Here is a 21,518-nt window from a genome sequence, read left to right as displayed (position 1 = left end):
AAGTCACAATCATCTGCTTCAAAGAAATCAAAGAAACACCATGATCGTTCTACCACATTTACGGGGTATTCTGAAAAAGAACGATGCTTTCAACGCTCTAATCCTAAATCTCCGTCTCCATCCGTTACAAATGTAAGAAGTGTTGGAAGTCCTAAACCAAGATGCAAACATTGCAATAAATTGATTTCGATGAATGCGGCATAAGAAACGGAGCTTGCTTTAGATATGGTTCTTTTTACCACTACCTCAGAGACTGTCCGGAAAAGCCTGTAAAAGATACTGTTTAGACCTCTAGGTCGAACAATCCCACCTCGAGGAGCAGACCACCTCGTCACCCCGACAATGTCAGTGGTAGCCGAGATGTGACAAAAGATTCAATAGTTAAATCTGAAGCACGAGCACCAGTGAGAACATATGCTATATATGCATGAGAGGATACTTCTGCACCTGATGTTATTACTGGTACATTTTCTATTCTTCATACTGATATTACTGTTTTAGTTGATCCTGGTTCAACACATTTATACATATGCACAAATTTAGTGTCTGTTAAAAATTTACATGTTAAGTTCACTGAATTTGTGGTTAAAGTTTCAAACCCCTTGGGCTTGTATGTTATGGTAGATAAAGTTTGTAAAAACTGTCCGTTGATGGTAAAGGGTTATTGCTTCTCGGCTGATTTAATGCTATTGTCTTTTGATGAATTTGATGTAATTTTGGGAATGGACTGGCTAACTTAACATGATGCGTGGTAAATTGTAAGCAAAAATACATTGTGTTGAAATGTCAAAAGGTGAATTACTTCATGTTGAATCTGATAAACTGGATGGGTTATCTAATGTAATCTCAACTATATCAGCACATAAATATGTCAGAAAATGGCATGATGCTTATCTTGCATATGTGTTGGACATTAAAGTATCCGAATCAAAGATTAAGTCAGTGTCAGTTGTTTGTGAGTTTCCTGATGTGTTTTCGAAAGAATTACTCAGATTACTGTTAGAAAGAGAGGTGGAATTTTCTATAGATCTTATTTCAAGAACAACTCCTATATCTATAGCACCTTATCAAATTGCCCCAACAAAGTTAAAAGAGTTGAAAGCACAGTTGCAAGAATTGACAAATAGGGGCTTTGCTCGACTTAGTCATTCACCTTGGGGTGTGTCGATTTTGTTTGTTAAAAAGAAGAATGGATCTGTAACACCCCTAACCCGTATCCGCTGCCAGAACAGGGTTTCAGAGCATTACTACCATTTACAGATCACTAAAAAAAATTTAAATACTTACCGATTCAATGCATCATATAAATAAATATATTACCATTCAATCAACAGTTTTGACACTTGTATAAGCATCAAACAGCAGCATTGTTAGTATACTTGCACATATCTCATATAAATTCAACATTGATATATATATTTTCTCGACATATCGCACTTGAGTTTAATAATAGTCTCAACTTACATGATTTCCTTGTATCAACATATCAAAGATAATCATATATGTACATGTCATGAAACATATCATGCTCTTACCGTTTCTTCATAAGCATATATCATTCATTTCATTATATCAATATTTCATGCTCTATCATTTCCATATATTTTATGTATATTTATTCCGGTAATAGTTTATATCAAACTTAACATAAATTATATTCCATGTACTTATACTTATTTCGTTTATCTATCTTTATAATTATTTCATATAACCATTCGTCATCTGCTACATATTACCTGAATATCAATTGTTCAACAGATGTCATAGCGTCTCCCATCCACGGTCTTATTTATCTTTGACATGATGCCATAGTGTCTTTCAACTATGGTCTTACTCATTTTCTGTCATGTTTCCATGGTATCTTTCAACCATGGTCTTATTCATTTCATGTCACACTGCCATGGTATCTTTCAACCATGGTCTTATTTATTTCCCGTCATGTTGCCATGGTATCTTTCAACCATGGTCTTACACGTTTCATATCAGGTGCCATGGTATCTTTCAACCATGGTCTTACACGTTTCATATCAGGCTGTCATGGTATCTTTCAACCATGGTCTTACACATTTCATATCAGGTTGCCATGGTATCTTTCAACCATGGTCTTACACATTTCATATCAGAGAGCACACTCCCGCGAACCTCATCCTTATAGTGGGATTACCAGTCCAGGCTAAATCCCCTGTAATATAAACTCATAGAGTATTGTCGGGATTACCAGTCCAGGCTAAATCCCCTGCAACGACAATTACTCTAATGAGCTTGGATCTGAATTACCAGTCCAGGCTAAACCGTCCGGGCTAAATCCATTTACACGTATTCTTCGGGAGGGCTATATCAGGATAGGATCACCCGTCCGGGCTAGATCCTTTTTACCGTCAATTCCTTTTCAGAGATCCATCGAATTTTCCTTTCATTTAACCGGGATTTATTTTCAATTTATATCGAGTATTATCAATATTTTATCAAATATCATGAATTGAACATTCAAATCATATTTTCATCACATAATCGCATATTTCAAGTATTTAAAATACAATTCAAGTTACACAAACTTACCTCATTGCTTGTTTGTGTTTATAATTTCATTAATCCGGTATCTTTTCTTTTCCACGATCAAGTCTCATATTTGAGTCGTTCGGATCTTTATAAATAAATTTGATCATCATTTTCATTCATTTCATATTCTAATGCATTTAATTAATGCTCTAGGTAAAACTATCATTTTGCCCCTAACTTTTAATTAATGACGATTTCGTCCTTAGGGTTAGGAAAATAAAATTCTTGCAATTTAATCCTTATTTCCAGCTATTATTCTCATATATATATATTGATAACAGTCCATGAATTCTATAAAATATCAGAATTTTCCATAATTTCAACACTTTTCAATTTAATCTCTAAAACATGTTTTCCCCCGATCTTGAACTAAATTAATAATTTCATTCAATTTTGTAATTTAAATAATAAAATAATCCATTTCATGCAATTTGGTCATTTCTGACATTTTTACAAAATTGCCCATAAAGTTTTATTTTTATTCAATTTAGTCCCTGAGCCTAAAATATGCAAATTAGCCATGCTAGATGAATATTCATACATATTTTTCCTCCTCCTCCTCTCCATTCCACATCCTTAATGTAGAAAACACACTTGTAAGTAACATTATCCATAATTTTTATTATTTACTTTTATGAATATTCAAGTTGTCCATCTATGTCATAGTCACTAAATTATTTATATCTGGAGCTATAGAACTCTAAATTAAGATCCGATAATTTTCCCTGAAACTAGACTCATATATCTTATTACCATAAAATTTTCAGAATTTTTGGTTCAGTCAATAAGTATAGTTTATTCTTTAAAGTTACCCCTATTCTGCTGTCTGACAGTTGTGACCCTTCTTCACTAAAAATTAATTATCTTCTCGTAAAGAATTCGAATGATGTTCCCGTTTATTTATATTGAAACTATACTCATTCAAGATTCTAAAAATATAAATTTAAGCCCATAATTATGATTATCCATTTTTTATGATTTTTCAAAGTTAGAACAGGGGAACCCGAAATCATTCTGCTGTTGTCTCACAAAATTTATTATATCTCATGATTTACAAATCTATTGCTTACACCGTTTCTTCTATGAGAAACTAGACTAATGAGATTTAATTTCATATTTTGTTAATCTTCAAATTCGATTTATACAATTTATGGTGATTTTTCAAAGTTAGTCTACTGCTGCTGTCCAATACTGTTTTAGTACAAGATATTAATTACCATGTTATAACATCCTTATTTTCTTTTTCTACACCATTTCTCATCACTTTCTCTTATTTTCTCTTCACTAACATATCAAGAACATAAGACCTTATGTAAGAAAACTCTACTATAACATTATTTCCATGTTTTATCAATAATAACAAACTTAAAAACATATTGGAATCTTGATATACTTACCTTGTTCTATTGATACTAATCTTTAACTTGATTTTCTCTCTCCTCCAGCTTCTATTTCTTGAATCCAACTTGATATTCTAACTCCCCATGGCCTCCTTAACATTTCTCTCTCTTAGTAGCAATGGAAATTCTTTTGATTTCTAGGTGGAAATGGTGAATTTTTGGTGGAAGGACCAAATTGTAAAGAAAAGAAAATTTCTTTCTTTTCCTTCTCTTCTAACGTTGGCTGCATGCATGTAAAGATGATGAAAATTCTTCATCTTTCCTTCCTTTTATACTAAATAATTAATAATAAAATAATACTAAATATCTCATCAAAATAATATATATCTAATTAAATAATCATAAAATATCATCAACATCATCATTACTTTCTAGATTTCTCTCTCTTCCAATTGACCATTTTGCCCTTTATTATCTTTTAAAATTTCATCCTTGAGTCATCATTTAATTTTGGTAAAATTGCAATTTAGTCCCTCATAGTTCTTCACCTATTCAATTTGGTCCTAATTCATCCATTTTCCTTAGTTTCTAGATCATTCTACTCTTAAAATATTTACACTATTGGTCCTTCAACTTTTTCATATTTACACTTTAACCCCTTAAATTTTGAGTATTTACTCTTGTGCAATAAAACTTTTCTCACTTTTACAATTTAGTCCTTTCTTGAATTAATATATCATAATATACTTCTTAATATTAACATAACTCAAAATTTCCCTTTATGTCTCTTTATTTCCTTATTTTACTATATCAAGAATAATATCTTACTGTAAAAATTTTCAAGGTATTACAGGATCGTTGAGGCAGCTCAACAAGGTTACAATCAAGAACAAGTATCCATTGCATCAAATTGATGAACTGTTTGATTAGTTGAAAGGTGCCACTGTGTTCTCTAAAATAGATCTCCGTTCTGGATACTATCAGTTACGAGTGAAAGACTCAGATGTACTGAAGACAGCTTTCAGAACGAAGTATGGGCACTATGAATTCCTTGTGATGCCATTTGGTTTGACGAATGCACCTATGGTATTTATGGATTTGATTAATAGAATTTCCAGACCGTATTTAAACAGATTTGTGGTGGTGTTTCTTGATGATATTCTGGTATATTCCCAAGATGAAAATGAACATGCCGTTGTGTTGCAAACTCTACGAGAGAAACAATTATATGTCAAATTCAGTAAATGTGAATTTTGGCTTCGGGAAGTTGGTTTCCTTGAACATATAGTATCTACTGAAGGTATCAGAGTGGACTCGAATAAAATTTCAGCTATTGTCAACAGGAAACCACCGAAGAATGTGTCTGAAGTCAGATGTTTTCTGGAATTAGTCTGTTATTATCAGAGGTTTGTAAAAGGGTTCTTAATGATAACTTCTCCGATGACTTGTCTGTTACAAAAAGATGTGAAATTTGAGTGGTTTGGTTCAGTTTTGAAAGGAAAGCTAAAGAAATGGATTACAACAATAATTAGTATTTCTTTTTCTATTTCATGTTCTTATGGTTTTAAAATGCATGTGTTTCTAATGTTTGTTTCTGGGGTTTTTATTTTCTTTTTTAGCATTTTCATTTAAGGTTGAATTTGTATTTTTCTTTGATTATAAGCATTTTTTTGTCCATTAAATGTTTCATTTAGAAATGAGTTTGCTTTGATTTTTAATGTAATTGAAATGGGTAATTGAAAGAATGAAATTCAATTTTGGGCTATGATGAAAATAGTGGTAGGTCATTGTGTTTCTCTTTTACTGTAATAACAGCTGGAGGGGAAAAGAGAAAGAGGAGAAGAACAAAAAACATAAAAACAAAATGAAAAAAAATTTGTTAAACAATTTTTTTATAAATGACGTCTTCTATAACTTCGTGCTTATGTGGCACGCCACATAAACTACTTTATTGACTTGCAGTTTGACTGACAGCCAACTCACATTTACTGTTAAAATTAGGTTGATTTTTAAAAAATCGTATCGTTGAGAGTATCAATAAAAGAATGATTAAGGGTCAAATCCAAAAATCCATAAACGTTGAGGGTATTTTCGACAATTATGTTTTGATAGAATATGCAAATATTGAAAGGTTAAATTTATCATTAGGCCAATAAAAAAAGGCCCATGTTAAACTTATGTTAGGTAGCTAACGGAAAAGTAACTAAAATATTTAATTTTTTTTAAAAATGTATAACTAAAACAAAAAAATTTAATGGTTGGGCCATCAAAATAAAAATAAAATAAAGTAAATAGTTTACTATTCTTGTATTTTAAAAAAAAATCCCTTCCATTTTTAACAGTCGAAGCTTTTCTGATCATTATTTCATTTCATTTTCTCTTCCTTGAGCCACTTTCTTCCTTCCATTTTGAACTTCGAATTTACTTTGTAGTTTTGTGCTTTCATTATTTTCTTCAATTACTAAGAAGTCAATTTTTTTATAGAGCGATTTCATTGAGGTTTTTATCGTTGAATTAAGGGTTTTTAATGAAAAACATTTCAAGTCTTATCAAGGAAGATGAACAAATGTAATTATCCTCAGGATTACAATTCCACCCTATAGCTGAAGAATTAATAACTTGATATTTTTACCAAACGTTCTCAGTTCCAAATTCTATGCTATCACCATTGATAAGGCTGATTTAAACAAATGTGAGCTTTGGGATTTGCCTTAGAAGCTTTCATGATTTTTCACTGAAAGCTAAAATGCGTGGAAAAAGATAGAAAATACTCCACTGGTTTGAGAATAAATAGGGTCACTGCAAAGATAAAGAGATTTTAATGGTGAAATCACTTGTTGGAATAAAGAAAACTTTGATTTACAAAACTTTTAAACCTGTTAAAATTTTTTAAATGGAATTAACTTCGTTTGGATTTAGGATTGAAATATCATAATGCTAAACTCGAGTTGCTCACCAATATGATCAAGTTCTCTTAGCTGCTATTGTTTGCCTCAACCCAACTACGCCCCTGTTGCTTCCTCACCCCCTTCTCCTCCATGCAAGCTCGAATGCTCTCGGCCTCATCTCTCCGTCCACAAGAAAGATACATTTCAGCTAATATTAAGTATATGCCTGAGTTATGAGGTTCCTTTTCCAAAACTTTCTCAGCAGCTATCACCCCCAACTCCATGTTATTATGGATTCTGCAGGCTCCAAGCAAAGCTCCCCAAACACTAGCCTGAACTTCGATACCATCAGCTCTCATTTGATTAAGAAAACTCATTGCCTCATCTATGAGTCCGAATCTCCCCAACAGATCCACAATACAATTATAATGCTCTGTTGTTGGCTGAAAAGAGCATTTACTTTTCATATAATCAAAGTAGTATTTACCTTTGTCAACCAGACCAGCATGGCTGCAGGCAGATAATACACCGATGAAAGTTATGTGGTTAGGCTTAACATCAGTTAATCTCATTTGCTCAAACATCTCGAGGGCTTTTTCAGCATTTCCATGGTGAGCGAATCCGCATATTATAGAATTCCAAGAAATAACGTCATGTCTCTGCATGGATAAGAACTCGAGCAAAGCAGAGTGCATGTTGCCACATCTTTCATACATAGTGACCAATGCATTTGAAATGGCAGTGAAATGATTTAAACCCGATTTAACTACCTGTGCATGAATCTGGTTTCCGAGGTCTAAGCTTGGCAAATTCGAACAGATGGTGAGAATGCTAGTAAATGTAGCTTCATCAGGGTGAAAACCTGATTCCTTCATTCTGATGAAAAACTTAGATCCTTCTTCACCAAAATTAATTTCTCCTAGTCCACTTATCATCACATTCCACACGGTCACATCTCGAATTGGCATCGATTCGAAAACTTTAACCGCACTCCTAACCTCACCTATTCCAAAGTATCCAACAACAACATTCGTCCATGAAGCAACATTGTTATACGGTTGTTTCTCCAAAAAAGCATGGCCTTCCTTGACATGTCCATTTCTTATCAACCCCAACAAGATTGAGTTCAATGTTTTACAACATTTTGTGGGCATTTTCATGAAATAACCCAAAGCATTTACTAATCTTCTACATCTAACCAACCCATTTATTAACAATTTCCAGGAATCCAAATCCTTCTCAGGCATTTCATGAAAAATACTTTCTGCTAAGTCAACACACTCAAACCCTACATAACCCTCTAACATTACATTCCACGCACGAACATCCTTCACTGGCATCTCTTCAAAGTATTTACAAGCATCAGCCATCCTTCCAGCTTTTGCAAGCCCTGAAATCATAACAGTCCATGAAGCAACATCTCTATAACTCATTCTTTTAAAATACTCTTCAGCCAAGTCAAGCTTTCCACATTTCACAAGCCCTTCAATGACCAAGTTCCAAGATATAACATCTTTCACGGGCATCTCCTCAAAAATCTTCAACCCTTTATCCAACATTCCATTTATAAAATACCCTCCAATCATAGCATTCCATGTCACCACATCTCTACAAACCATCCCTTCGAAAACCTGCCTTGCACCTTGCACATCATGGCCATGCATGAGCCCTGAAATCACTATGTTGCACGTAAAAATATCACGTTCTGGCGTCTCCTGGAACATAGCAATGGCTTTACTGAAAAACCCGTTCAGAAAGTACCCACGAATCATGGTATTCCACGTAACAACGTTCTTCTGAGGCATTTTGTCAAACAGATTCTGGGCTTCTTGGATAAGCCCATTTTTCATGAAAATGGAAATTCTGTAATTGTGGGGTTTAATACTTGAGATTGCTATGGATGTCTGATTGTCTTTTAAGAATGTTGGGGCTGAAAGAGAGAAGTGTCTACTGAGTCTTGTTGGAAAACTTCGGTTTAGTTTAGAAAATAACATGCCCAGATGCAGAGTGTGAGAAAAAGGTAAAGAAAAATTGATGAGCGAGCAATTGTTAGGTGGTTTGACGATCATGTGTGCTCAACTTCACGTGGAACCTCATACGTGTCTACCAGTTTTTAATTGAGTTTGGGTTATTGGGATACCAACTTGGCAATTGTTCCTACTTAGTTAATGATATTTCTTTAAAAAAAAAGTTTAATGAATAAAAGTTGAAGCTTCCTTATGGGAACAATTACCGAGTTTAAAGATTAATTTGGACAAAAAATTCATGCACTAATGTTAAAATAATTGTCTAATTCAAATTCTAATATGAGAACAATTTTCAAGTTAAAGGATTAACTTGAACAAAAAAAAGTTCAAGCTCCAATATGAGATCTTTATCTTGTGTTAAAATGAAGGATGTAGAAGGGCAAAGAATAGGTCCCCACTTCATTCCTTTTTAATTTTTTTATCGTACAAAAATATTTGTTTTAATAGTATTTTGTAAGTTTGAAAGTATTTTATAAGTTTCATTTTAAAGATGATATTGTAAATTTTTTTTATCAATTTTATTATAGGTTTTAATCATAACTGTTCTTTTTGTCACATAGAACTACCCATAGTCTCTCCTCAATCTATAAATAGGAGGATGATATGTTTCAATGTATTCAAACCCACCTTTTCTTGCATTGGCAACAATGTCCATACCAATCAAATTAAGACTCAATCAACATGATGCTATGACTTTTTAACAAGTATATTTAAAATGTTCATATTTTAAAAATAATTTTATTTCAATAACTTAATATTTCAAATTCTTATAATTATTAATTTATAAAATAAAATATTTTTAAATATAGTTAAATATTTTTAATATTTTAAAAATAATCCACTATTTTTAAGTATAATTTTAAAGTAAAGAAGTATCTATCGGTCGAAACTTAGCTCAACTTACATAATTGATATTAAAAGGTTAAGTCTTATATTCAAGGACAGTGGGAGGGGAGCAACCAAGGATTTAACTCCCTAAACTTGAAAAATTATAGTTTTTTACCTTCTAAAATTTATAAAATTATAAATTAATAATAATAAAATTACACTTTACTCTTAAAAATAATAATATTTTAATTTAATTATTTAAAAATTTCTAAAAATATTAAACAATAAAAAAATAAAATTTTATTTTAATTCTTATTAAAATTTATAACTTAATTCCAGATTTAAAAATTTTTTTGTCACTTCCCCTACCTATATTAGTCCTTGGTTAGGTGTTGTATTAAAAACTCAAGCTCCATCAATTGTCAATCCAAATCATTTTTTTAAATTTAATATTTACATCCAAACTCAGCCAAATACAATCCATTGGTAATTAGTCACCGACCAACGTTCTACAGAAACGACAATCACGGAATTGATCAGAAAAGGGAAGCTAATGAGTGTGGAAAAAGCAGTCCGAAGTAAAACAAACTCTTTCCAACCAAAAAACACGAACGTTTGGATTTGGAACAGTCATCAGTTACACTTTAATCAAGTCTAAAGCTTTGGGCGTGTCTATCCCGTCCACTAAAAAATGGGTAAGAATTGCATGCATTTGACTTTGAAGCCAAAATGTTGAGAAAAACGGTGTGATTACTATATACATAAAGCCATACCCTTCTAGTCTATTGTTTTTAGCACTTCAAACCCATTGTCATTTTCGTTGTCACATTCCACATAAGCTACCAAGTTTTAAAATGAATATTGAACGTAATTGGCTAGCTTGACTAATGGTTAAAAACATTACTGTTAGATATGATACTATAAATAGGAACTCTATAAACGTTGCCTTCCATAGTTTGGTTTCTTCATTAATTGTTTTAACAACTGAGATATCAATGAGTGTTCTTTTAGTAATTTTGTTTCTCAGTCTAGCAACCGTTAACATTAATGAAGGTTGCATTGAGAGTGAGAGCCAAGCCCTTCTCATGTTCAAACATGATATCATAGATGGTGCAAACCGATTGACCTCTTGGTCTCTTCATCATGGTCATGGAGATTGCTGTCAGTGGGATGGGGTTGTTTGTGACAATGTGACGGCCCATGTGCTTGAGCTCATCTTGCAAATCCTCGACCTCTTCTGGATGATTATGGCAGTGATGCTGAAAATGAAGCCATGGAGAGGTCTAAGCTAAGAGGTAAGATAAACCCTTCTTTGCTTAAGTTAACGCATTTGAGTTATTTGAATTTAAGCCAGAATGGGTTTGGAGGTATTCCCATTCCCGACTTCATAGGTTCTATTGAGAGTTTGAGACACCTTGACCTCTCCAAAGCTGGATTCGGAGGCTTGGTCCCTAATCAACTTGGAAATCTCTCAAGTTTGGAGTACCTTAATCTTAGAGCAGATATTGAAGATAATCTCTATGTTACCGATCTCCAATGGTTGTCTGGACTTTCCTTGATAGAACACCTTGATTTTGTAGGAACAATGGCAGCAGCAAAAATCAAACAAAGTTGCAAAACAGAATTTGCAAAACTGAAGCAAGAAGTATCGAAGCAAAAGAAAACAAAGCAAAGCAAAAGCAGTGAACAAAATTGAATACTCAGCAAATTGTAACTGAACATTACCAATTTTCATTCAAAATTTGAATATATAAAAGAGTTACAAATTTTGATTCATTTGACAGTTACCTAATGACATAACTGCTTCCACTTAAACTAAACTAATACAAGCTTAAGTCAAATACAAAATAAGCTGACATATCAGCTTTTACATCATCAATCCAATCACAAACTTAATCCAACTAACTTTGGAAACTAGTTAAAGTTGAACTAAACTAAATTACATCAAAACAAAACAGCAATGTCAGTTGCTTCATTTGGTCCAAAAACCATTCGTGCGAGCCAAGCAAAATGAGCTGAGCTCGATAGCTGCTGGTCTCGACAGTAGCATGCTTCTGGCTCCATGTTGCATTGCAGTCCAGCTTTCAACACTCCTCCTTGGACTGTATGCAACACATTCCAATTGCACTTCTCAAAGATTCAAATCAAGCAGCCCCTAAAGGCTTGGTCATTATGTCAGCCAATTGTGCCCCTGAGCTGCAATGCACAAGGCTGACTTCCTTTGCTTGTTCAGCCTCTCTAACAAAATGTAGTTTGATTTTAAAATGCTTAGTCTTACCATGGAACACAGGGTTCTTGGCTATCGCAACTGCAGACTGATTATCCACCCAAATTTCAGTTGCTTCATCTTGAGTTTCATTAAGGTCATGAAGCAGCTTCCTTAGCCAAATGGCCTGATTAACTATTCCTGCTGCAGCAATGTACTCTGCTTCAGCTGTGGACTGAGCAACAGTTTGTTGCTTCTTTGAACTCCAGCAAAACATGCCCGATCCAAGTGTGAAGAAGTATCCAGAGGTACTCTTCATGTCATCGAGGGATCCTGCCCAATCACTATCAGAGTAACCTTCTAATTTCAGTTCCTTCCCACTTTCAAACATTACACCAAAGTTAGCTGTGCCTTTGATGTATCTAAGGACCCTTTTTGCAGCTTTCAAATGTGCCTCATTGCAACAATGCATGAATCTCGATAACAGGCTAACACCAAACATGATGTCTGGCCTGGTTGCTGTTAGATACAACAGACAACCAACTAGGCTTCGATAATGCCTCTCATTAACCCTTTGCTGATCACCATTGCTGGTTAATTTTTCACCCTGTGCCACTGGTGTACTTACTGCTTTACAATTTTGCATGCAAAATTTGCCAAGAATCTTCAAGGCAAATGTTTGTTGGCTGATGAAGATGCCCCGATCAGACTAGTGAACTTCCATGCCAAGGAAGTAAGTCATGACCCCTAAATCTGTCATTTCAAACACTTGCTGCATTTGAATCTTGAACTCATCAATGAGCTCAACTTTGCTCCCTGACACTAACAAGTCATCCACATACAAGGAGACAATCAGCAAGGTTTCAAATTCTGACCTCTTAACATACAGAGTAGGTTCACTAAGGCTCTTCACAAATCCAAGCTTGGTCAGATAAGCATCAACTCTGTCATACCAGGCCCTTGGTGCCTGTTTCAGGCCATAAAGGGCCTTTCTTAACTTGTACACTTTGTCTTCATGTCCAGCAACTTCAAAACCTTTAGGTTGCTCAATGAAGATCTCCTCCTTGAGAAAACCATTCAGGAATGCTGATTTGACATCCAATTGGTGAACTTTCCACTGCTTCTGAGCTTCTAAAGCAAACAGTAGCTTGATTGTGTCCAGTCTTGCCACTGGAGCAAAAGTCTCCAAGAAGTCCACACCATACTGCTGACTGTAACCCTTCACCACAAGCCTGGCCTTGTGCTTGTTCAGTGAGCCATCAGCATTGTACTTGGTCCGGTACACCCATTTAACCCCAATAACCTTCTTATTTTCTGGTCTGCTCACCAACTCCCATGTTTCATTTTTATTGATCATTTCCAGCTCAGCTTCCATAGCTTCCATCCAGCTTTTGTCCTTGGCAGCCTCTTCAAAGTCTGGGGGCTCAATCACAGCAATATTGCACCTCTGATAGACATCAGCCAAAGTTCTGGTGCCCCTCACTGGTGTGTCATCTACAGCATCTTCACTTGGTTCCTCTTCTGTAGGCTCAGCAACCAAGTCCAACTGATCCATTTCAAACATGTTAGCTTCAGCACTATTCCAATTCCACATCTTTTCTTCATCAAATTTTACATCCCTGCTGACTAAGACTTTCTTTGCTATAGGATCATAAACTCTATAGCCCTTCTTGTTGCTGCTATAGCCAACAAAGATTCCTGGAGTGGCCCTGCTCTCGAGCTTGGTTCTCTTTTCCACTGGAACAAGAGCATAACACACACAACCAAACACTTTCAAGTGTGTTACTACAGGTTTAACTCTATGCCAAGCCTCATAAGGAGTCTTATCCTTGACTGCTCTAGTTGGCAGTCTATTGAGCAGATACACTGAGGTGTTAACTGCCTCAGCCCAAAACTGACTTGGAAGCTTGCCTTGAAACAAGAGGCACCTGGCCATGTTTAGCACAGTCCTATTCTTCCTCTCACAGACTCCATTCTGTTGAGGAGTATAGACTGTTGTGAGCTGATGATGAATCCCATCACTGTCACAAAGCTTTTGAAATCTCTTAGACACATATTCAGAGCCATTATCAGTCCTCAAAGCTCTAATTTTGCAGCCTGACTGATTTTCAGCATAAGCCTTGAATTTACAGAAGGCTTCAAACACTTCTGACTTTTGCCTCAAGAAGTAGACCCAGCACAACCTTGTTAAATCATCTATAAACAGGGCAAAGTACCTATTCTCACTGATTGAAGGTGTTCTCATAGGACCACAAACATCAGAGTGCACCAATTCAAGCTTGTTTTGAGCTCTCCAAGCACTGTCAGCAGGAAAAGGCAGTCTAGCCTGCTTACCAAGCTGACAAACCTCACAAACATTCCCACTAACCTCAACTTTTGAAATGTAATCAACCAAATTCAGCCTATGTAGCAGATCAAGCGATCTGAAATTGGCATGGCCTAGTCTCCTATGCCACAAGTCAGTGCTGTCAGCAAGGCTGGTGTATGCCTTTCTTTCTACTTGGCTAACATCCAGCATGAAGCATCTATCGGTCATGGAGACTGAGATTAACTCCAGACCATTCATGTCTTGAACAGTATAGCAACCATCCTTAAAAACCAATGTATAGCCCTTTTCAACTAATTGGCCTACACTAAGCAAATTCTGGTCTAAGTCAGGTACAAAAAGCACATCTGAGATCAGCTTGTTACCTGAACCAGTGCTAACCAACACATTGCCCTTGCCCTTAACCTCAATCAGCTTGCCATCTCCAATTCTGATCCTAGAGTGGAAGCTTCTGTCTAAGCCCTTGAACAACTTCTCATCTGCTGCCATATGGTGTGAGCAGCCACTGTCTAGTAGCCAATCATTGCTGGTTTTTGTTGTGCCAACAAAATAGGTTGCTGTAAACACATGCTCCTCCTGAGCTTGCATGTCCTCAGCTGGTCTAGCTTTTGTAGAGCAGCCTCCCTTGGTTTGCCCTTGCACACCTTCTCTACATGACCAAACTGCTTGCACTTTCTGCACTGGATATTTGGCCTAAACCAGCAATATTTTTCTGAATGTGTTGTCTTCTTGCAGTGAACACATGGTGGAAACACCCTTTTTGCTTCATCTCTTCCTGACTTGGCCTTTCTATTGTGCCAAGGCTTCTTGCCTTTTGCACTCATACTTGAGCCTTCACTGGCTTTAGCCTGGAAAGCAACTTCAGAATTCTCCTCCTGCCTATTTGCCCTCCTTCGCTCAAGTGCATACATGGAGTTTATCAGCTCAGACAATGAAATGGCTGATAAGTCCCTCGAGTCCTCAAGTGAAGAGATTTTAGACTCAAATTTCTCAGGAAGAGTTGTAATGACCTTTTCAACAACTCTGCTCTCTGTGAAGTCCACTCCCAGGAGCCTAATGCTGTTGACAATGGCCATTATCCTGTCTGAGTACTGCTTGATGGTCTCAGACTCCTTCATCCTCAAATTTTCAAAATCTCTCCTGAGGTTGATCACTTGCTGTTGCCTTGTCTTTTCAGTCCTCATGAACTCCTCCTTCAGCTTCTCCCAGGCCTGTTTTGGTGAGTCACAGGCCATGATGCGAGTGAATATCACATCAGAGACTCCATTTTGCAAGCAGGCCATAGCCTTATGCTTCTTGGCTCGCTCCTCAGCATGCTGCCTCATCTGTGCAATGGTGGGATTGGCTCTCAATGGAGGTGGTTCAGCATCATTCTCAATCACACTCCAAAGATCGTGTGCCTGAAGATAAGTCTTCATTTTAACTATCCAAATGTGATAGTTTTCTCCAGTGAACACTGGTGGAGGTGGTGGAGTGAAACTCATCTTGCTAGACTGAGTTTAAGTGCTTCGATCTTTTTTAGTTTTAAGCTTTGCTGTAGATTTTAAATTGAAATCAACAGAATGCAAGCAAAGGCCCCTCAAAGACTCGAGCTCATGATACCATTTGTAGGAACAATGGCAGCAGCAAAAATCAAACAAAGTTGCAAAACAGAATTTGCAAAACTGAAGCAAGAAGTATCGAAGCAAAAGAAAACAAAGCAAAGCAAAAGCAGTGAACAAAATTGAATACTCAGCAAATTGTAACTGAACATTACCAATTTTCATTCAAAATTTGAATATATAAAAGAGTTACAAATTTTGATTCATTTGACAGTTACCTAATGACATAACTGCTCCCACTTAAACTAAACTAATACAAGCTTAAGTCAAATACAAAATAAGCTGACATATCAGCTTTTACATCATCAATCCAATCACAAACTTAATCCAACTAACTTTGGAAACTAGTTAAAGTTGAACTGAACTAAATTACATCAAAACAAAACAGCAATGTCAGTTGCTTCATTTGGTCCAAAAACCATTCGTACGCGCCAAGCAAAATGAGCTGAGCTCGATAGCTGCTGGTCTCGACAGTAGCATGCTTCTGGCTCCATGTTGCATTGCAGTCCAGCTTTCAACAGATTTGAGTGATGTCGACCCTGCACAAGCTTCCAATTGGTTGCAAGTACTGAACACACTTCCTTTCTTGAAAATTTTATATTTGTCAGGTTGTCAGCTTCCTCAAGTTCCTCCACCCATACATCTTAATCTATCATCTCTTGCAATTCTTGACCTTTCTTTAAATGATATTGAGAATAGTTTGGGAGAATCCATATTTCATGGCCTTGTAAATATGACTTCCCTTAGACACCTTGATCTTTCTAATAACCTTTTTAATTCGTCGATACCTGAGTCGTTGTATAGTCTTGATTCTCTCCAGTTTCTCAATCTTGGCTCTAACAAACTCCGAGGTAAACTTTCAAGTGCCATAGGAAACATGACTTCTGCCATTGACCTTGACCTCTCAGATAATAAACTTGAAGGACCGATTCCAATAACAATGGGAAATCTTTGTAACCTAAAGTCAATCATTTTCTCAGAGCTTAACTTGTATCAAGATGTATCAACCATTTTAGCAGTTTTGTCTGGATGTGTCTCTAATCAATTAGATAAATTAGATTTAAGTGGGTGTCATTTGTCTGGTCAGTTAACCAATCAACTTAGGAACTTCAAAAGTTTGAAGGAACTACATTTGTCTCGAAACTCTGTCTCTGGTCCCATTCCAATCTCCATTGCAGAGCTTTCTTCCTTGAGAGTCTTAGAACTTGATCAGAATCAATTAAAAGGGCAGCTTCCCCGTTCCATTAATGAACTTACAAATTTGGAAATCCATGATATTTCTACTAATTTGTTGGAGGGTGTTGTTTCAGAAACTCACATCGGCAATCTTCCGAAATTGAAAGTTTTTCAGGCTTCTAAGAACTCTTTTGTTTTAAGAGTCAGTCCTGATTGGATTCCTCCTTTCGAACTTGAACTCCTAGGATTGAGGTCTTGGAATGTAGGTTTAATGTTTCCTTTGTGGCTTCATTCACAAAAACATCTAAGGGATCTAGATATCTCTGGCTCAAGGATTACTGATAGTATTCCTGATTGGTTATGGAATTTCTCCTCCCCATTCCAATATTTGAATCTCTCACACAACCAAATCCATGGGCAGATTCCTGGCATACCTTGGGCTATGTCGGTTGATTCAGTGGTTGACCTTAGTTTTAATCTTTTGAGTGGCCCTTTACCTCAAATTTCCCCCAATGTGTTTTTTCTAGACATGTCAAATAATAATTTGTCAGGATCTCTTTCTCCTCTTTTATGTTATAAGTTTAAGGAGACCATGGGAACAGTAATTCTTAATCTTGGTGAAAATTTTCTATCTGGGGGGATTCCAGATTGTTGGCTGAATTGGCAGAATTTACACGTCATAAAGTTAAGTAACAACAGACTTAATGGAAGCATTCCAAGCTCAATGGGAACTCTACAGTCCATTGTATCATTGCATCTTCAGAAAAACCACCTGTCTGGAGAAATTCCGCTGTCATTGAACAACTGCACAGATTTAATCCTACTTGATGCTGGTGAGAATGAATTGCATGGGAACATCCCTCGATGGATAGGCGATGGCCTTCGAAAGCTGGTAGTCTTGAGCCTTCGTTCGAACAAGTTTTCTGGGTACATACCGGATGAGCTCTGTGCTATTGGTTCTCTCCAAGTCTTGGACCTTGCTGATAACAATCTCATCGGAAGTATACCAAGATGTGTAAGTAAGTTTCGAGCAATGGCAAAGTTCAATGGCTCAATGGGAACTGCTATATCTTATGTGATTGGTGCAGGCACTTTTGTTGCAACAATTGTGATGAAAGGTCAAATGCTAGAGTATAGCACAAACCTTAACTTGGTGAGAAGCATAGATTTGTCTAACAACAAATTATCAGGAGAGATCCCCGTGGAAGTAACAAGTTTATTCGAATTTCAAGCATTGAATTTGTCCCATAATCTTTTGTGTGGAACAATTCTTGACAGAATTGGTGAGTTGAGATCACTGGAATCTGTTGACTTCTCTATAAACAAGTTGTCTGGTTCAATACCTGAAAGCATGTCATATCTGACATTTTTGAGCCACTTGAACTTGTCTTTCAACAATTTGTCCGGAGTAATCCCTTTGAGCACTCAGTTACAAAGCTTCGATTCATCGTGTTACGCAGGCAATCAACTCTGTGGATTTCCAGTTCCTAATATGTGTCCTGATAATGGTACAATTCATGGTGTTGGACATGGAGGTGGAAACGGCAATGAAAATGAAACAGACTGGTTCTGGTCCGGGTTAGTAGTCGGATTCGTTATCGGCTTTTGGAGTGTGTTTGGTCCTTTGATGTTTGATAAGCGATGGAGGTCCATTTATACACTTTTTGGTTCTCAAACAAATGTGGAAAATCATTAACTCTGTAAGTGCATGTGACTACACAATATCTGACAGACAAACTATATTATGAATTAACAATATAGTTCTCACTGTACTTATACTACTGATTTCAGGGTCATGGCATGTCTTGACTTTCAATGAAGACTGTTGATGTCAGAAATCTAAGGTAACCTTAGAAGTCAAGTATTCGATCTTTACCAACTCAACCAACTGGTTGTACAATATATCACATGATCAAAAGGCTTTCTTCTTGTTCAAAACTAATGTATCTTTTAGGTCAAATTATGCTATTAGACTCTATAGTTTGTGTAATTTGTTATACTTTAATTTGATCAATTTTAATCTTGATCTAATGTTACAATCAAATCTATTTGGTTAAATTATGTCATTAGTCCTGTACTATGTACATAGTTATAGATTTAGTCCATATTCACCGATTGGATTGTTTTTAGTGACTATATTGTTTTAATTTCAAAATTTTAATCTTAATAGAAACGACGCTGGTTAAATCTATTAATTAATTTTTGGTGAGTAATATGTGAAAATAACAAATAGACTTAGCACTGCACATGTGATAATAAGTTTGACACGTCAAATTTTAAAAATAACATAACTTAATGAATTTAATAATTATCATTTGGTAGGACTAAAATTTTCAAATTCTAAAAGAACATAGACTGAAAATGACCAAATAAAAGTATAAGTATTAAATCCACAACTTATGCAAAAGACATTATCTAATAGTAAAATTTGACATATTTTTTACATCAAGTTTTTCTTGTTGAAAATTGGAAATAATTTCTATTCAGAAGACAACTATTTTCTTTTAAATTTAGGATAATTTAGGATGAAAAAAAAACCAATAGTACTTAAAAGAACACCCTAAACCATTACTTATTTAATCAAAAGGAAACAAATGAAGGATATTTCTTTTTCTCACTACATCAGTTTAACTTTTGGATTAAACAACACTTTTATCCCTCAAATTTTTTTTAACTTAATTTTTAATATTTTTTTCGGTTAAAATGCGTTGTTTGTCTCTTTTATATATAATTTGCGATTTGATTTTAACACTTTAAAAGCTAAAAATTCAAATTTTTTATTTTTTAATTTAAAAAATTATTAAAAACAACAATTTATGATTTACAAAAACAAAATTTAAATTCAAAAGTATGATTATATGTGAGAAAAATATTAAGACATTATAATGTCCGTCATTAAAACCGTACCAAAAAAATCATGTTATTTAAAAGTTGAATTAAAATGAGCTGAATTTTAATATATAAAAATAATTTTCGCAACAAAAATCAGTTTTGTTTTAAATGAAATGAAATTTTTATCACCTCCAAAAATATATCCCTTCAAATAAGTCGATGAATAAAAAAATGCAATTTTTTTATTATTTTAATTTTCATTCCATTTCAAGAAGGATATGTGAAAGTAAATATCCAAGGTTCTCTCGTCACCTCGGTCCAGAGTCCAGACTTGATAATTAACTATTGTTTGGAAACATTGCCTTTATTATTTTTTAAAGAAAATAATATAAAAAAATCTACTAAATATTCCAATTATTAATTTTATGAATTTAAGAAAATTTTACGCCTTTAGATTAACAAAATAGCTAAGACTAATAATGTCAAGTCCGTCGTCGGCATTTTATCTCCCCTCAAAAAGCAATTTCAATTTATAAAAAAGTTAAACGCAACTTAATCAATTTTCTAGAATTAAAAAAATATATATAAATTATACAAAAAAATTGAGATCCTAAGAGTTGTACATCGAGCTATCTATAACCTTGTCTTTTCTCGTATTTATAAATTTATTCAATTTTGATAGTTTCAAAGACTACTAAACAGCTCGGGAAATCTAAAAGATATCGCTCCACAAAGCCAAAGGCTAAAGCACAAAAACCCAAAAAGTGAGACATGGAATTTTCCCTTTTTCCTTCCCTCACGTGAAGCTTCCAATTTTTTTTTCCGTTACTATATATTTTGCACCCAAACTTGTCGATTTGTACATTGGTTGGCCAACTAATTGGATACTTTTTCAATTTTCATGTTTTTACTATGTTAAAACTATTAGTGATTAAACTCTGCTCCTTATAGGCAAAAATTACATGGAACCCTAATCATATATCAAGTAGTGATGTGTCGTTAAGAGCATCAAAAATATTTTATCTTTATAAAATAACGAAAAGAGTAATAAAAGAGAACTAGGGTCAAATCCTTAGGGATTGGATTTCCACAAATTCCTATTCCTCGAGATCCCAAGCAGAGTCGTGGCGTACCTGGAAAAAAACAGAATTAAAAGTTTGAATGAATTAAAATTGTGTAAATTGAAATTGAGTTTGTAAAAATAAACAGAGTTGAGAAAAAAGAGTCTTTGATGGAAAGATTCCAGCCTCCGGTTATCTCGATCCTTCTTGGGTTCAATCATAGGCTTTTAGGTGATCCTTCTCGAACAGAATAAGCCAGTTATAGTGGAAGATGACACCTACGACCACTAGCTTCATTTAGATTTTAGACTTACAATTTAGAGGAACCTGACTCTAGCCAACCGTCGCTTTTGTGGGATCGTCTTAATCTAGATCATCACTTCTCAATGGCGAATGTCACGCCATTTTGTCTCTTGGGCTCGACAACCACTGACGCAGTAAGCTAGGAAACCGACTGAGCAACCTTTCTAAAACATACAAAGCGGTCGTCTTTGCACAAGATGAAAAGATTACTTTTGAAGGGACATGGATGGAAGCGTCAGTCCCGTAATGCGCAAAAATGATGAATATTTGTTGAGAAGGCTAAGCTCGAATTCTGAGCCTCATGAACCCTTTTTGGCTAAATGAATTTAGTGGCTCATGCTTTTTGGGAAAAAAGAAATAAACTTAATAAA

General features: G+C 35.1%; 2 protein-coding genes across 2 annotated transcripts; one reads left to right on the top strand and one right to left on the bottom strand.

Annotated features, from left to right (window-relative positions):
- Window positions 1-6,503: 6,503 nt before the first annotated feature.
- LOC107886605 (pentatricopeptide repeat-containing protein At4g02750) lies at window positions 6,504-8,886 on the bottom strand. The gene is made up of 2 exons (XM_016810623.2): window positions 6,856-8,886; window positions 6,504-6,698 (listed from the first exon to the last, which is right to left on the bottom strand). Exon 1 carries the CDS (start codon window positions 8,854-8,856, stop codon window positions 6,874-6,876), a length of 1,983 nt encoding a protein of 660 aa, XP_016666112.1. The 5' UTR covers window positions 8,857-8,886; the 3' UTR covers window positions 6,504-6,698; window positions 6,856-6,873.
- A 6,904-nt stretch (window positions 8,887-15,790) lies between these two features.
- On the top strand, window positions 15,791-18,647 carry LOC107887698 (receptor-like protein EIX1). The gene is made up of 3 exons (XM_041078512.1): window positions 15,791-15,887; window positions 16,282-17,970; window positions 18,040-18,647. Exons 1-3 carry the CDS (start codon window positions 15,791-15,793, stop codon window positions 18,645-18,647), a joined length of 2,394 nt encoding a protein of 797 aa, XP_040934446.1.
- The last annotated feature ends 2,871 nt before the right edge of the window (window positions 18,648-21,518 follow it).

Source organism: Gossypium hirsutum, chromosome A10 (assembly GCF_007990345.1).
Source record: "Gossypium hirsutum isolate 1008001.06 chromosome A10, Gossypium_hirsutum_v2.1, whole genome shotgun sequence".
Lineage (NCBI taxonomy): Eukaryota > Viridiplantae > Streptophyta > Magnoliopsida > Malvales > Malvaceae > Gossypium > Gossypium hirsutum.
The sequence above is the reverse complement of the archived record's forward strand: the minus strand, read 5'-3'. Positions and strand labels throughout refer to the sequence as shown.